The sequence below is a fragment of the Pipistrellus hanaki genome, assembly GCF_964339955.1.
Source record: "Pipistrellus hanaki genome assembly, chromosome: 5".
Taxonomy (NCBI): Eukaryota; Metazoa; Chordata; class Mammalia; order Chiroptera; family Vespertilionidae; genus Pipistrellus; species Pipistrellus hanaki.
Window position 1 is genome coordinate 101,539,355 of NC_140507.1, and position 18,257 is coordinate 101,557,611.

At 55.2% G+C, this 18,257-nt stretch overlaps 1 protein-coding gene across 2 annotated transcripts in view; it reads right to left on the bottom strand.

Annotated features, from left to right (window-relative positions):
- PRSS12 (serine protease 12) overlaps window positions 1-17,517 on the bottom strand; it is a 54,884-nt gene extending 37,367 nt beyond the window's left edge. For both annotated transcript variants that reach the window (XM_084883407.1, XM_084883406.1), the window contains exon 1: window positions 17,015-17,517. In XM_084883407.1, coding sequence (XP_084739533.1) covers window positions 17,015-17,483 — 469 coding nt within the window. In that variant the 5' untranslated portion in view covers window positions 17,484-17,517. The remainder of the gene's footprint in view (window positions 1-17,014) is intronic.
- Between the last annotated feature and the right edge of the window lie 740 nt (window positions 17,518-18,257).

Sequence of the window (18,257 nt, forward strand, 5' to 3'; positions counted from 1 at the left end):
GCCACACCGCTTCCAGGAGGAAGGCTGCATGTGTGCCCCCTCAGGGTCAGGCAGCCCGAGGCGGGGAGCAGGACGCTGCATCGCGCACACTGGTCGCCACGGTCTGAGGCGGAGGCAGCGCTGGCAGCCAGCCCCTCGTCCCCGAGCGTCTCAGCGGCTGTGCAGGTGCCGGGAGCCGGCTGCTCTGAGCTGCACCTACTGACGGCGGACACCTGCAGCCTCACCGCCGCCCTTCAGCCAAGAAGCACAGTGCGGGCAGCTCTGCAGTGCACCTGCATGGCAGCGACTCCCTCTCTCTCCTTCAGAACTTACCCAGCGGCCTGCACCCAACATCGCATCCCAACACGGTATCCCAACACCGCATCCCCACACCGCATCCCCACACCGCATCCCCACACCGCATCCCCACACCGCATGCCCACACCGCATGCCCACACCGCATCCCCACACCGCATCCCCACACCGCATCCCCACACCGCATCCCCAACAAACACACATCCCAACACCGCATCCCAACACCGCATCCCCACACCGCATCCCCACACCGCATCCCCACACCGCATCCCCACACCGCATCCCCACACCGCATCCCCACACCGCATCCCAACACCGCATCCCCACACCGCATCCCCACACCGCATCCCCACACCGCATCCCCACACCGCATCCCCACACCGCATCCCCACACCGCATCCCCACACCGCATCCCCACACCGCATCCCCACACCGCATCCCCACACCGCATCCCCACACCGCATCCCAACACCGCATCCCAACACCGCATCCCAACACCGCATCCCCACACCGCATCCCCACACCGCATCCCAACACCGCATCCCAACACCGCATCCCCAACAAACACACATCCCCACACCGCATCCCAACACCGCATCCCCACACCGCATCCCAACACCGCATCCCAACACCGCATCTCAACACCGCATCCCAACACCGCATCCCAACACCGCATCCCAACACCGCATCCCAACACACACATCCCAACACCGCATCCCAACACCGCATCCCAACACCGCATCCCAACACCGCATCCCAACACCGCATCTCAACACCGCATCCCAACACCGCATCCCAACACCGCATCCCAACACACACATCCCAACACCGCATCCCAACACCGCATCCCAACACCGCATCCCAACACACACATCCCAACACCGCATCCCAACACCGCATCCCAACACCGCATCCCAACACCGCATCCCAACACCGCATCCCCACACCGCATCCCAACACCGCATCCCAACACCGCATCCCAACACACACATCCCAACACCGCATCCCAACACCGCATCCCAACACCGCATCCCAACACACACATCCCAACACCGCATCCCAACACCGCATCCCAACACCGCATCCCAACACCGCATCCCAACACCGCATCCCCACACCGCATCCCAACACCGCATCCCCACACCGCATCCCCACACCGCATCCCAACACACACATCCCAACACCGCATCCCAACACCGCATCCCAACACCGCATCCCAACACACACATCCCAACACCGCATCCCAACACACACATCCCAACACCGCATCCCAACACCGCATCCCAACACCGCATCCCAACACCGCATCCCCACACCGCATCCCCACACCGCATCCCCACACCGCATCCCCACACCGCATCCCCACACCGCATCCCCACACCGCATCCCCACACACACATCCCAACACCGCATCCCAACACCGCATCCCAACACCGCATCCCCACACCGCATCCCCAACAAACACACATCCCAACACCGCATCCCCACACCGCATCCCCACACCGCATCCCCACACCGCATCCCCACACCGCATCCCAACACCGCATCCCAACACCGCATCCCAACACCGCATCCCCACACAAACATCCCCACACCGCATCCCCACACCGCATCCCCACACCGCATCCCCACACCGCATCCCCACACCGCATCCCAACACACCGCATCCCCACACCGCATCCCCACACCGCATCCCAACACCGCATCCCAACACCGCATCCCAACACACACAACCCAACACACACATCCCCACACCGCATCCCCACACCGCATCCCCACACCGCATCCCAACACCGCATCCCCACACCGCATCCCCACACCGCATCCCAACACCGCATCCCAACACCGCATCCCCAACAAACACACATCCCCACACCGCATCCCCACACCGCATCCCCACACCGCATCCCCACACCGCATCCCAACACCGCATCCCAACACCGCATCCCAACACCGCATCCCAACACCGCATCCCAACACACACATCCCAACACCGCATCCCAACACCGCATCCCAACACCGCATCCCAACACCGCATCCCAACACCGCATCCCAACACCGCATCCCAACACACACATCCCAACACCGCATCCCAACACCGCATCCCAACACCGCATCCCAACACACACATCCCAACACCGCATCCCAACACCGCATCCCAACACCGCATCCCCACACCGCATCCCAACTCCGCATCCCCACACCGCATCCCCACACCGCATCCCAACACACCGCATCCCAACACCGCATCCCAACACCGCATCCCAACACCGCATCCCAACACACACATCCCAACACCGCATCCCAACACACACATCCCAACACCGCATCCCCACACCGCATCCCCACACCGCATCCCCACACCGCATCCCCACACCGCATCCCCACACCGCATCCCCACACCGCATCCCCACACCGCATCCCCACACCGCATCCCCACACCGCATCCCCACACCGCATCCCAACACCGCATCCCCACACCGCATCCCCACACCGCATCCCCAACAAACACACATCCCAACACCGCATCCCCACACCGCATCCCCACACCGCATCCCCACACCGCATCCCCACACCGCATCCCCACACCGCATCCCAACACCGCATCCCAACACCGCATCCCCACACAAACATCCCCACACCGCATCCCCACACCGCATCCCCACACCGCATCCCCACACCGCATCCCCACACCGCATCCCAACACACCGCATCCCCACACCGCATCCCCACACCGCATCCCAACACCGCATCCCAACACCGCATCCCAACACACACATCCCCACACCGCATCCCCACACCGCATCCCCACACCGCATCCCCACACCGCATCCCCACACACACATCCCAACACCGCATCCCAACACACACAACCCAACACACACATCCCCACACCGCATCCCCACACCGCATCCCCACACCGCATCCCAACACCGCATCCCAACACCGCATCCCTACACACACAACCCAACACACACATCCCCACACCACATCCCCACACCGCATCCCCACACCGCATCCCCACACCGCATCCCCACACACACATCCCAACACCGCATCCCAACACACACAACCCAACACACACATCCCCACACCGCATCCCCACACCGCATCCCCACACCGCATCCCCACACCGCATCCCAACACCGCATCCCAACACCGCATCCCCACACCGCATCCCCACACCGCATCCCCACACCGCATCCCCACACCGCATCCCCACACCGCATGCCAACACCGCATCCCAACACCGCATCCCAACACACACAACCCAACACACACATCCCCACACCGCATCCCCACACCGCATCCCCACACCGCATCCCCACACCGCATCCCAACACCGCATCCCAACACCGCATCCCAACACCGCATCCCAACACCGCATCCCAACACACACATCCCCACACCGCATCCCCACACCGCATCCCCACACCGCATCCCCACACCGCATCCCAACACACCGCATCCCCACACCGCATCCCCACACCGCATCCCCACACCGCATCCCCACACCGCATCCCCACACCGCATCCCCACACCGCATCCCAACACCGCATCCCAACACACACAACCCAACACACACATCCCCACACCGCATCCCCACACCGCATCCCCACACCGCATCCCCACACCGCATCCCCACACACACATCCCAACACCACATCCCAACACACACAACCCAACACACACATCCCCACACCGCATCCCCACACCGCATCCCCACACCGCATCCCCACACCGCATCCCAACACCGCATCCCAACACCGCATCCCAACACCGCATCCCAACACACACAACCCAACACACACATCCCCACACCGCATCCCCACACCGCATCCCCACACCGCATCCCCACACCGCATCCCCACACACACATCCCAACACCGCATCCCAACACACACAACCCAACACACACATCCCCACACCGCATCCCCACACCGCATCCCCACACCGCATCCCCACACCGCATCCCCACACCGCATCCCAACACCGCATCCCAACACACACAACCCAACACACACATCCCCACACCGCATCACCCACACCGCATCCCCACACCGCATCCCCACACCACATCCCCACACCGCATCCCAACACCGCATCCCAACACACACAACCCAACACACACATCCCCACACCGCATCCCCACACCGCATCCCCACACCGCATCCCCACACCGCATCCCAACACCGCATCCCCACACCGCATCCCCACACCGCATCCCCACACCGCATCCCCACACCGCATCCCCACACCACATCCCCACACCGCATCCCCACACCGCATCCCAACACACACAACCCAACACACACATCCCCACACCGCATCCCCACACCGCATCCCCACACCGCATCCCAACACCGCATCCCCACACACACATCCCAACACCGCATCCCCACACCGCATCCCCACACCGCATCCCAACACCGCATCCCAACACCGCATCCCAACACACACAACCCAACACACCGCATCCCCACACCGCATCCCCACACCGCATCCCCACACCGCATCCCCACACCGCATCCCCACACTGCATCCCCACACACACATCCCAACACACACATCCCAACACACACATCCCAACACCACATCCTTAACACACACATCCCCACACACACATCCTTAACACACACATCCCCACACACACATCCCAACACACACATCCCAATACACACATCCCAATGCCAACATCCCGAGCACATTTCCAATGCTCACCCCTTCCCAGCAGTGCCCTCCACACGTTCACCCTTTCCTCAGGGATGGCCACAGCAATTCCTAACGTATTTGAAACATCTACCTGGAACCCAGAGTATTTCTTAATGGTATGTAGTTCCATGAGGTTCCCATTTCTTCTAACAATTTTTTGAAAAAGTCTTTTGTGTGTTTTTTTCTTTTTTAATAAATCTTTATTGTTTATATTATTACAAATGTTCCACTTTTTCCTCCCCCTCCGTTGCTCTCCTCCACCAGGTTCCCACCCCACCCTCTGCCCTTTCCCCACCTCCCATTGTCCTCATCCATAGGTGCACAATTTATGTTCAGTCTCTTCCCACACCCCCCACTCCCCTTTTCCCCTAGTATCGTCAGTTCACTCCCCTTCCATACCTCTGATTCTATTATATTCAACAGTTAATATTGTTCATCAGATTTTTTTTTAAATTTCCTTGGTTTTTAGATGCACTTGTTGATAGTTATGTATTTGTTGTTCATATTTTTATCTTTATTTACTTTCTCTTCCGAAAGAACCCCCTTCAGCAATTCATATAATTCTGGTTTGGCGGGGATGAACTCCTTTAGCTTTTTTTAATTTTTTTATTTTTTATTAGTGATGCTCTTTATCTGGCCTTCGATTCTGAGTGATAGCTTTTTTGGGTAGATTATTTTTGGCTGTAGGTTCTTGCTATTCATTACCTTGAATATTTCTTGCCATTCCTGTCTGGCCTGCATGGTTTCTGTTGAGAAATCAGCTGACAATCGTATGGGTGCTCCTTTATAGGTAACTACCTACTTTTCTTTTGCTGCTTTTACTATTCTCTCTTTGTATTTTGCTCTTGGAATTTTAATTATGATGTGTCTTGGTGTGGTCCTCTTTGGATTCCTTTTGTTTGGGGTTCTGTGCGCTTCCTGGACTTGTAAGTCTATTTCTTTCACCAGGTGGGGAAAGTTTTCTGTCACTATTTATTTCAATATGTTTTCAGTATCTTGCTCTCTGTCATCTTCTTGGACGCCCATAATTCTGATGTGTTGGGAGCCAGCAGAATTGAGGCAAGCAACTCAGTCCTAAGAAAATAGAATTAAGTTCCTTCTAGCAGAAGTTATGCGGTGCCCTGAGGGCTTGGCCAGAAGATAAGATTAACCTGCAGCTTAGCATCTTCCTGATTAGCATCTTCCTGCCACTTCCCCTTCCTGATCCTCCCCCCTAGATAGCCCAGCCTTGGAATGTTGCACCTTGGACTGTTACACCTCCCTGGTAGTTAGCCAATCCTGTGTTGCCAGATGCCAAAGACCCCTCTGCATAGGCAACCCTGCCCCCTTTGTTTCTGCTGTATAAATACAGCCATTTCAGAGAATAAAATTGAGGCTTGATCAGAACCTTGTCTTGCCTCCATTCTTTCGCGTTCCTTGTTTGCCTCATTCTCTTAGGTGGTTCCTGCATGCCTCTGTTGTTGCCCCGCGGGTGGGGACACTGATGTTGGTTCGCTTGAGGTTTCTTACATTATCTTCAACTTTCTGGATTCTCTTGTCTTCTTGCTTCTGCGGAGGAGTGTCCTCTGGCTCTTTGTGTTCCAAGTCTTTGACTTGATTCTTGCAATCTTCCATTCTGTTTTTAGGACTCTGTATAATATTTTTTATTTCAGAATACATTAATGTATTCTTTATTTCTTGTTGATCCCTTATTTCTTGTTGATCCCTTATTATTTCTTGTTGATTCCTTATTAATTCCAGTTGATCCCTTTTCATGTCCTCATAATTCTTATCGACCTTTTCTAGGAAATTCTTGAAAAACCTTATAAGCATAGATTTGAACTCTATATCCAGTCGCTTTTTGTCCTCCATTTCTTTTGTGATCTTTTTCCTTGTCTCTGCATTTTCACAGCTTCCTTGAGTTGGTAGCCTTAAAAGTCTCTGTGTTCTGCTTGGATGTAGTTTCAGGGTGGAGCCTACAGCCTTGGCTTCCCTCAGCCCCACCCTATGCGGCTCCTGAGTCTCAGTATTCCTTAGGGTCCTTCAGTACTCATTGTAAGCACCTCTGAGGGAAAGATGCCCTCGATTTTCGCGTGCTACCAAACAGTCTAGTCTCTCCCCCAATGAACCTGGAAATGGGGTTCAGTTCAGTTGGAAGTGGAGTTGGAAGTGGGGTTCAGAGCAGTCTGGAGCTTTTGTCTCCTTCCCGCCAGGGCAATCCCACGGCACAGTCAACCGTCCCTTCTCTGCAAGCAATGTGCGTACCACCGGGACCTCCTTTCGCCACTCCCCTGGGATTCCGCCTCACAGCCCCGGCTCCCTCTGTACAAGGCTGGGTCCCCAGGGTCTGGCCTAGAACTGGGGTTCAGCGCTGTCGGGTCTGGGGTTCAGCACAGTCGGAGCTTTTATCTCCTTCCCGCTAGGAAATACCAGCCAAGCACTCAGCCGCCCCTCCTCTCCGTCCTCTCCGCATGTGCTGCGTGTCTCCATACCTTAGGCTTTTACAGCTCCTCAGCTCTTCCTTCTGGTTTTCTCTTTCCTTCTCGTTGTAGAATTTCCAGTCAGTCGACTTTCCTGTAGTTCTGGGTAATGTCCATTTTATATTTTAGTTGTATTTTATTGAAATTGTTGTGTGTGGCTGAGGTTAAGTGTTTACCTGTGCAGCCATCTTGGATTCTCCCTTTTGTGTTTTTCTGTTTTGTTTTGTTTTTTAATCAATATAGCACTAGCCTGGTGGCTTGGTTGGTTGAAGCATCTTCCCAAACAACAAGAAGGTTGTGGGTTCAATTCCCAAGTCAGGACACATGCCTAGGTTGCAGGTTTGATCCCCAGCCTGGGCGATTTCGGGAGGCAACTCGTGCATGGGGGCAGACAGTGTCCCTCAGCCCAGCCTGCACCCTTTCGCATGATATGACGTGTTTATGGTAGGTGCAAAAAGACAATAGACAGGCTCAGTTAAGGTCAAGATTGACCTTTGTCAGGAAGATACCAGTCTAGAACATGACTACGCACCATAAACTGCTTTTAGATAAAAAAAAAAAAAAAAAAAAAGTTTTCATTTCAGACCATCCTCTGAAGTTACTTGAGTTCTCCGAGCCTGCACGCCTCCCGAGTTGTTAGGTTAGCAGGTGGCCTCTTTGCCCACACGATGGAGACCCTCAACACTGTCATTCGTCTCTCTCGGTTGACTGTTGAGGACCCAGGCACTGAGCAGCTGCGGAGCCCGGTGTCTCCTGGACCCCCTGCGCCTGCACCCAGCTCCGAGCTCAGCAAAGAGCCTGCGATGCAGCAAGCAGCTGTTCCTGCTGCAGGTGTCAGCCGCTTCTCTCTCTCTCTCTCTCACACACACACACACACACACACACACACACACACGCGCATGCGCGCGCAAGCATGCGCGCGCGCGCCCCGCCAGATCTGGCCATGCTGTGTGAATGTGACGACAATCCGCCAGTGCTCCCTGGGGACCATCAGCTGCAGGAGCAAAGACAGGGAGGTGTGTCACACCAGCGGCTGCCTGGTTACGTCCAGCTTCTTCGCTCACTGGTTGGGTCTATATTTTGACTGTGCCTGTTCCTGTGGGTCAACAGGAACAGTCAATCTACAGAAGCCGGACACACCAGAGGCTGCCTAGTTCTCCGCGCTTGAGGCTGGCCCTCCAGGGGGCGCTGCTGTGTGAAGCATGTGTTGGCACAAATCTGTAAGTGCACAGTTACCAGGTAAAAAGGGGACATATCCTCAGCTCCCTGAAAACAAAAGATGGAACGATAAAGCAACCCAGAAGGATCACCACCTGGTGACCTCACTTCCGTTGCCAACCTACTAACAGTAACATTCTTCAGTAAACTAGACCAATGTTTTTTGTTTGGCAAATGTTGCTCAGCTGTCACCATCTTTTATTGTCAGAAATTGAGCCCTGAAGCAGAGCCCCGGCCTCGCTCCCCGACCTCTGGACCACCTCCATGACCCGGGCCTGTGCTGCTGTTAAGTCTCGCAAGTGCCACTGGGTGGAAACTCTTCTCTGCCATCTTTACAATGAGTACCAACAATAGCTTAAAACCTGAAGTCTCCAACAGAGCTGGTGGGTCAACAGGAACAGGCACAGTCAAGATACAGACCCAGCCAGTGAGGGAAGCTGGGCGGCAAAGCTACGCATGAGGGCAGATGCTCTGGGCTCAGAAAGGAAAAAAGGCCACAGGGCCGTGCCCTGTGCCAGTGTGCGGTGGCCGCTGAAGGTGACCACGCCCAGGTCCGAGGATGCTCAGAATTCTGCTGCCTTCACTGTTGGCCACACGTGGAATTCACTGTCATTTTACTTTACCATTATCTTTCTTCCATGTGAAACATTTCCAGGTTTATAAAGCGGAGGGAACACAAAGATTCGCGTTACAGAAATGCACTAACGAACAGGAATTCCCTAATAAAAAGGCACTGCAGAGGGGCCCTTCTACCACTGCTCCGTCTCCATCAGCGCAGGCGCCCTAGAGAGGAACGGGGACAGAATAATAGCTCCCTCACGGGCTCACTGGTGTCTCATCCTTCAGGCTACTGTGATGGGTCCAATACTGTCCCCCCAAAAGCTGCTGAAGTCCTGGCACCTAGGGCCTATGAGCGAATGTGACCTTATTCGGACGGAAGCAGGGTCTTTGCAGGCGGTCATTTACAATGAGGTCACAGGATGGGCTCTAATCCAGTGTGACCGAGGTCTGGTCAGAAGGGGACACACAGGGGAGAGTGCCCTCTGCCACTGGAGCCAGGGGGCTGGGAGAGACCTGGCACAGAGCCTGCGGGGCCAGGGGAAGCCTGGCTCGGCAGCCACCTTTGTCCTGGGCTCCGAGTGTCCAGAACTGTGAGCCAGAATGTTCCTATTGTGTAAGTCACTCCATTTGTGGGACTCGGGACAGCAGCCCAGCATCCAGCCGTGCTGTACCCCCTCCTGAGCAACCCCCCCTTCCCCCTCCAGATTCAGAAGTCCTGCGAGAACCAGAGGAGAGAAACCAAGGGCAGCCATCGTGGTCCCCGAATCCAGCTCCCTCCATTGTCAACTGATGGGAAGATGTGCCTCCTTAGGTACCTTCTTAAGAGGCATTTACAGAACAGCCTGTCTCCCTTGAAAAGGAAGAAAAGAAGGCAAAGACAAAGATGCATCTCCATACTGTTTTCTGAACAGAATTAACAATAAATATCTTTAGTCTTTTAAAGTCACAGTTTGACAAGTGAGTAAAAGAAATTGAACATCATCACACACGTCCTTTCTCATCTATCACTGAACTTCATGGAGGCACAAAAAATTAATGTTAAGCATTTTAATTGTTCTGGTAGAATCAGAGAAAATGCTGGTGACACCAAGCTATTATTCCAATCCTTGATAAAAGTATATGTAAAACTGAAAGTGATATAGAAATTTCAGTTTATGGAATATTAAAAAAAAAAACACCTATTACATGTTCAACAATTTAATACACATATTTGACAAATGAATTAAACATAAACAATGTCTTATACCAAAAGCAACACCAGAAAAATATGCTAAATGATCATTTCCTATCTTAATTATGAAATACAAATAGTTCACATTGCCTAAGAACCACTGAGTTGGGGGGTTGTTAGCTGGATTTTTCAAGTCCAGTCAGTCAGGGAGGCCAGTTAGTTTTGATGTGTTTTTCCCCTACAGCCTACCTGACACTGCTAAGGTATAATTTTGTCTCCAATTAAATTTCTCCATAACTGAAACCTGTTTAAGCATGGCGAAATAGATTTTATTGAAATCATGCCACATCAAAATGAAATAAATTTTTAGCACAGAGAGCAGTCCCTGAGCCGAGGTCCCACCGGGCTTCATTTGCGTCCATCAGTTCCCATCGATAATTCATACCAAGTGCCATGTATTATTCATGTAGATGCCGACAGTACTGAGAAAAAAGTCCGAACTGCTCCAGCTCAAAATGAGAATGTAAACTCTGAACAGCAATCCTACCCATTTACATTGGCTTAGTAGAAGCTTATAAATCTTATCAATTATTCTTTGGTTTAAAACATTACACAGTACTAGTGGCCTGGTGCACAAAATTCGTGCACATTAAAAAGAGATTAGAGGAAATAATATAATATTGCCATTTGCCCTTTCTCTATAAAAGAAATGTCAGAGATGAAAGAAAATTAGTAAAATGTATATGAAAACCTTCCTCCTGTCAGAGTTGGGGGTGCGCCATAGGACCCAGATTCAAGTCCCTGCCCACCCACATGTGCCTCAAAATAGTGTGAGATCCAAACCCTGTCGGCCACTCCCCATTGGGCTAAATCCAGATCCAGCCGGTCCCATCCTTGTCAAACCCCGCTGGGCAGGGATGTAGCCTCAGGTCCCCTGGCCCGGGGCCAGGATGGGGGCATGACCAGAGGTCACCCAGCCCAGACAAGGGTGGGGGGCACAGCCTCAGGTCCCCCATCAAGCCCCACTGGGAGGGGTACAGCCTCAGGTCTCCTGCCAAGCCCCATGGAGGCGGGGGAGGGCGTAGCCTTAGGTCCCTGCTGATTGCTCATTAAGGCTCTTTATGGGAACTTGGCCTCAGCTGTGGGCACAGCCGTCTTTGTGATGGAATGATGGTCAATTTGCATATTCCCTCTTTATTATATAGGTTTATGCAAAAGAAGGAGATTCTCCACATTGTCAAGTTAGGTTATATTAACAATAGATGCATATGCCACCCTATCAGAAAATTTCACAAACTGCATGTCTGAACTACTCACACATAAGCAAATGGTATGAGTGTGACCATTATACTGTCCATCACTGGGTAATGACATCACATGCTCCTGTCTCCCAGAGTGGCTGTCACAGGAAAGGTCATGAAAATGTTCAAGGTCCTGCTGACACTGGCCAGCCTGTGGGCGTTCCCACCAGAGGGCGGGCGATTTCTCAGTCAGCCTTGTAGACTCTGCTCCCACCGTGAACTCGGCCAACACTTAGCCCTCTATCCTTGCCTTGTTACAGGAATCGGCAGTTTCCACTCTGTGATCCTAACTAACGTATTGAGGCTGAATGTCCATGCACGGCTTGCCGGAGGAAAAACTCGCATTGCTTAGTGCTTTGCGTACAATAACTCCTATTAGTGCTGTGCTAATGTGAGGAGCGGGGAGAGGAAGATGCTGCTCTAGAAAAGTGAGATGCTCAAGAAGCTACACAATTCCTTCCAAGTGTTCATTTCTGAGACACATGACCTGTTTAGTGCATTGGGTGCTCACCACCCAAAGTCAAATCACCTTCATCACCAAATATTTGGCCCGCTTTACTCTTTACTATCTCCCCACCCCCGGCCCTCTCGTAACCCCTATAACTGTGGTCTATGAGTTCCCATTTTATAGCCTACACATGAGTGAAATCATCTGGTTTTTATCTTTTTCTGACTCATTTCACTTAGCATGATATTTTCAAGATCCATCCATGTTGTTGCAAATGGCGGTATTTCTCCTTTTATTTTTTTTATAAATGAGTAGTGTTGGATTGTTTATATGTACCACACCTTCTTTACCCAATTATCTATCACAGGACACTTTGGTTGTTTCTATGTCTTGGCCACCATGAATAATGTTGTGATGAACACAGGAGTGAATATATATTTGCAAATAAATGTTTTTGAGTTTTTCAGGTAGATATCCAGAAGACGGATTGCTGGATCATATGCGAATTCTATTCTTAATTTTATGAGGAACCAGCATACTGTGTTCCACAATGGTTGTACCAGTTTACATTCCCACCAGCAGTGAATGAGGGTTCCTTTTCCTCCACAATCTCTCCAACACTTGTTATTACTTATCCTATACTAGGGGCCCAGTGCACAAAATTCATGCACTGGGGGTGGTGGGTCCCTCAGTCTAACCTGCCCCCTCTCACATACTGGGAGCCCTCAGGGGATGTCCTAAGCCGCAGTCTGGCTTCCCTCTGTGGGAGGCGAGTGGGCTGATCAGGGGAAGGCACCAGCCCATCACCCCGCTGCTGCAGCCCCTGCCTGTCACACAGCCACCAAGGTGTTTTCATCAACACGGACCCCAGTCCCTTCAGCAAGAAAAAATGACAACTTTCTTTAGGCGTTTTCAAGATGTGTCTTTCATAGGATATGCCTGTCTTTCTCTCTCTCTTTCTCTCTCTCTTTCTCTCTTTCTTTCTTTCTTTCTTTCTTTCTTTCTTTCTTTCTTTCTTCCTTTCCCTCACCTGAGGATATGTTTCCATTGACTTTTAGAGAGTGTGGAAGAGAAAGGGAAAGACGGAGAGAAACATCAAAGTGAGAGGAACACTTTGATTGGTTGCCTCCTGCATGAGCCCTGATCTGGGCTCCGGCCAGGGAGGAGCCTGAAAGCTAGGTACATGCCCTTGATCAGAATCGAACCGGACCCTGCGGTCGGCAGGCTGAGGCATTATCCACTGAGCCAAACCGGCTGGGGCAGGATATGACATTTCTTAGCCCTCTAGCAGCAGGCCTTCATTTTTTTTTTCTCCAGAAGTGTGGTGGAAAAACCCCAGATCACCTTTTTGAATTCTTATTACCCAAGTTACTAAGAATATTACCAGAGGCATACAGGGAGCTGAACCAATGAACAGTCAGAAAAGATGTTTCCTCTGTAGTTCACACCAATCGCGGGCTGGGCCCTGCCCAGGCCTAAAGCCTCTGGCTGAAGCTTTAGGCCTGAGCAGGGGCCCTCCAGCTCCCTGTGAACACCGGCTCTGCCCCTGCCCAGGCCTGCCCAGGCTGAAAGCCTCTTGGGGAGGAGGGGACCCCCAGCTCCCTGCAATTGATCACAGGGGGTCTGCTCCTGCTCCAGGTCTTACCTCACAGTGACCTGGGTGCCAGGATGTTCCTGGGACATGGGCTCTGGGTGCATCTATGTATGCAAATTAACCACCATCTTGTTTGGGTTAATTTGCATAGTCACTCTGATTAGCTTTGGGCGTAGTGAAGGTATGGTCAATTTAAGATAATAAAAGGGTAATATGCAATTTGACCCTCCGCCCAGGGAATGACCAGTCGCTATGACGTGCACTGACCACCAGGGAGCAGACACTCAATGTAGGAGCTGCCCCCGGTGGCCAGTGTGCTCCCACAGGGGGCTCCGCTCGGCCACAAGCTGGCCGACAGCTGCAAGCACAGCGGCAGTGGTGGAGCCTCTGCCACCCCCTCAGCAGTGCTAGGGATGTCCGACTGCGGCTTAGGCTGCTCCCCTCAGGGAGCCGTAAGTGGACATCCCCCACGGGCTCCTGGGCTGCCAAAGGGATATCTGACTGCCAGCTTAGGCCTGATCCCACAGAGATCGGACCTAAGCCATCAGTGGGACACCCCCAAGGGCTCTTGGACTGCGAGATACCTCTGTGCGTGTACCCAGGTGGGCCCCGACTCCTCCGGGGTTTTCCCTGACAGTAACAAGGGGTCTTCAGCAGCTAAAGCACCTCGCCTGAGCAGATCCAGGGATTATGTAATTGGGGCCACTGAAGGCGAGAGCCCAGGATGTGCATCATAACAGGTCCCGGTGACCCCTGGGCTCACAGTGAGCTCTCTGGGCTGCTGCCGGTGCTCCATTCCCCCGTGGCCCTTCATGACTAACCGGCAAGCTTCCCTCGACCAGGGCCCGGGCATGGCCTCTCTCCTTCTCAGACACTCCCGCCCCGGAGTGCCCGGCCCTGCCCAGCTCACCTGGGCTCCCTGCTGCCCCGCCAGCTCTGCCTCACCCAGCTCTCCACCCCTGGCCACTTCCTCTTTCCCTGGATGCAACTCTAGACGGGGCTCTGCCTCAGCTTACTTTTTAAAGGTGGGATCTCATCACTATACATTTTCTTTCCTTTTGTCCGCGTTGTTTTTGTAAAAAGGAAAGGAAAGACAATCCTGGATATTTGTAAATCATGAGACTAGAAATCTTATAACCTGGACCGAACACAATTCCCTTCCCCCTTCCTCTCATTCCAGTTAATCCTGAGGCTCCACAGGGAGGCCCTCAGGCCGGCGGCCTTGCTGTGTCTGCACACCTGACAGGGGGAGCTAAACGAGCGGGGGTGCCCGTGCGCTCCTGGCGATGCCGCCCTGAGAACTACACGAGGACGCGGACACGCAGCACGCTCTGCCCGCGCCGCACAGATTGGCTGTTCTTCACCCGCTGGTGCTCAGAGCCATGGAGCCTCGGAGGGAACCTGCTGTACCAGCCACTCCTCTCCAGACCAGGCACCGAAGCCCGGGGGTCAGGAGCCAGGCCCAGCACCGCGCGGCTCCCACAGAGCCGCGGACACCGAGGTTTCTAACACACAGTTCCATGTTCTTTCCACCACCCGCGAGCTTAGCGCACGCTCCTGAGTGAACACAGGACCAAGAAAGCCAGTCGTTTTCAAGGTATGAGTTATGCCCAACCAGTAAGTGAAGAGAAAATGACAGAATGAATTATCAATACCAAATCTGTGAAAGCAGTTAAATGAGCACACAGCCAACCGATGGCTTTCCTGGTTTGGGAGGTAGGTGGGGGGCATTTGCATCCCCCCTGGGTGGTTGTAAAGGCAGAAAGAGAGCACCAGATCCCGACAGCGCCTAGCTGAGTCCCAGCGCTTCTTCCCTCCTCCTCCTGCACATATACCCTGGACTGTAACAGCAGCCGGGAAATGAAGAACGGCCACTGCTGTTAAACATGAGCTCTCACTACGCACAGCCTCTCGGGAACTGATGGGACAGCACAAGGGCTGGGCCTGACACCGCCTCAGACGCTTCGCTGCCACATTGGCATTCTGTCCACGGAACATGAGCACAGCGATGACTCATTCTGTAGGATGAAGGATAATGGTCTCACCCTGCCTCTCTATCTCCTTCCAGGCAGGGCACTGATGCAACAGAAGGCACAGATAAACAGCCATTCGCTCGGGAAGGATGGCACGTCAAAGCTAGCCTCCAGGTTACCTCCGCCGAGCACAAAGCGCCACATCTGTCAGAACCCCAGCCCACGGACCGCCCACAGCTTGTGAGGAGAGCAGCCTTTCTTTCTTTGTTTCTTTCTTCTTTCTTTCTCTTTCTTTTTTTCTTTGAAAATTTAAACTTTGAAGGACATAAGTTTTTTCTTTCCAGCTACAAGAGGAGGAGGAGGAGGAGGAAGGGGAGGAGAAGGAAGAGGGGGAGGAGGAAGAAGAGGAGGAGGAACAGGAGCAGGAGCAGGAGCAGCAGGAGGAGGAGGAGAAAGAGGAGGAGGAGACTCTCATATTAAACAAACTCCCAAGCTCAAAAGGAAGCAGCAGCTAAGGCAGGTGATTCACTTTCACTAGCTCCATCCAGGTGGCGCTTTCACCACCACAAACTAGAACATCTCACAGCCGTTCCTCACCAGCTCACCCGTCCCCACAAGCACACCGCCCCCACAAGCACACCGGCGGCAGTGCGTCCTGAGGCCGCCCCGGACGCTGGCAAGCTGCTTCTTCCCAGAGACCCTCGCTGTTTCTCTTTCCCTCCTTTTTCCCCCTCACTGATGATCCTGACCACACTCGCCCGGACCTGAACATCGTTTTGAAAGTTATATTTTGGCCCAGAAATACTGCCATACTTTCTCCAATAGAGGTCAATGTTTGAAGTAAGGCAAAAGCTCTACATGTTTTCCAATAGGAGTCTGGGAAGGCGGGAAGGTATTGATTGTCATATTACACTTAGTATTTCCCTTTCCAAAACAAGCAATTAAAAACGTGCCTCTTCTGCGTAAATATTGTAACACCTTTAAGGCAAACTGATCTCGATAAGATCTAGACAAAGAACACACACACACACACACACACACACACACACACACGGTGACCAGGAAGAAACAAGCAGAAACACATCCAGGCGCCCAGAGCGCAGCCTGGCTGAGAAGCCATCGCCCTGGTGGCCGCAGAGCACACCTGGGGAAGGTACCGCCCAGGGACCGGCCGGGCTGGGGACTCAGGGCAGCCCGTCCCGCCCGGGACCGGCGCCCGCCACCCGCGCCTCTCCCTCTCTGGCGCCCACGCCCTCCCCTCGGGCGGTCCTCCCCGGCTCACCGAGTCCGCAGGCGCAGTGGCCCCAGTCCCCGCGGCCCCGCGCGCTCCGGTAGAAGCACCAGGGCGGGCCCGCGCCGTCGGGGCTCCGGCAGAAGTTGTGGCGCTGCCCGCGCAGCGGAGCCCAGTCCGCGGGGGGCAGCCGCTCCAGGAGGGGCGGCACGTCCGCCCAGCGCAGACACGGGGCGCCCGAGGCCGTCACGTTGACCCAGGGCCCCCCAGCAGGGCAGGCCCCGGGGGGCGTTGGGGGCGCGCGCTGCGCCTGGAGGGCCCGCGGAGGCTGCGCGCGGGGCGCCGGCTGCGGGTGCGGGGCGTGCGCCCGCGGGGTGGGGAGGCGGGAGGGAACTCGGGGTCCCGCGGGGGGCCGGTGGCGGTGGCGGTAGTGGAGGGGGTAGACGAGGACGGGGTCAGAGCCCACCACCCCGGGGAGCGCCCCTAGAATCAGAGCCACCACGAAGCGGACGGGCGTCATGGTGCCGGAGCGGCGGAGTGCGGCCCATGCCCGCTCCGGGCTCCGCGGTCCAGAGGAGGAGGAGGGGGCGGGGCTCAGCTCCCGGAGCCCCCCGCCCGCCCCCCGCCCCCCGCCCCCGCCCTACGCGGACCGCCGCCCTCCCCGCGCCCTCCCCGCGCCCTCCGCGCGCCCTCCGCGGAGCGCCGCCGGGGAGGACCTGCCGGCGGAGGGGAGGGGACCGGCGGGCGGAGAGGAGAGGACCGGAGGCGGAGAGGACCGGAGGCGGAGGACCGGAGGCGGAGGACCGGAGCCCGGGTGGCCGGCAGCAGAGCCGGAGCGCCCCCGGGGAGGACGGCTCGCAGAGGGGAGGGGACTGGCGGGCGGGGAGGACGGGCCGGCGGAGAGGAGGGGACCGGCGGGCGGAGGGGAGAGGACCGGAGGCGGAGGACCGGAGCCCGGGTGGCAGGCAGCAGAGCCGGAACGCGGCCCCCCGCTGCGGCGCGGACTCCGATGGGCCCGCCGGCGGCCGAGACCCGCAGCACAGGAGCCGAGCCGGGAGCGTGGCGGCGCGGGGCCGGTCCCGCCGCCCTGAGTGCCCACAGCGCGCGCCCGGCGTCCCCAGCCGGCGCCGGGCCGGCAGCCTTCTCCCCGCCCCTGCTCAGGCCGCTTTATGTTTATCCAGGGCCTCCCGGACAAGCCCAGCACACAGTGTGGGGCCCAGCGGGTGAAGAGCCGCTTAGAGCCTCTGCTCCTGGAGGACACGGTGCTGGGCGCCGCCCACCCGCCAGGCCCAGC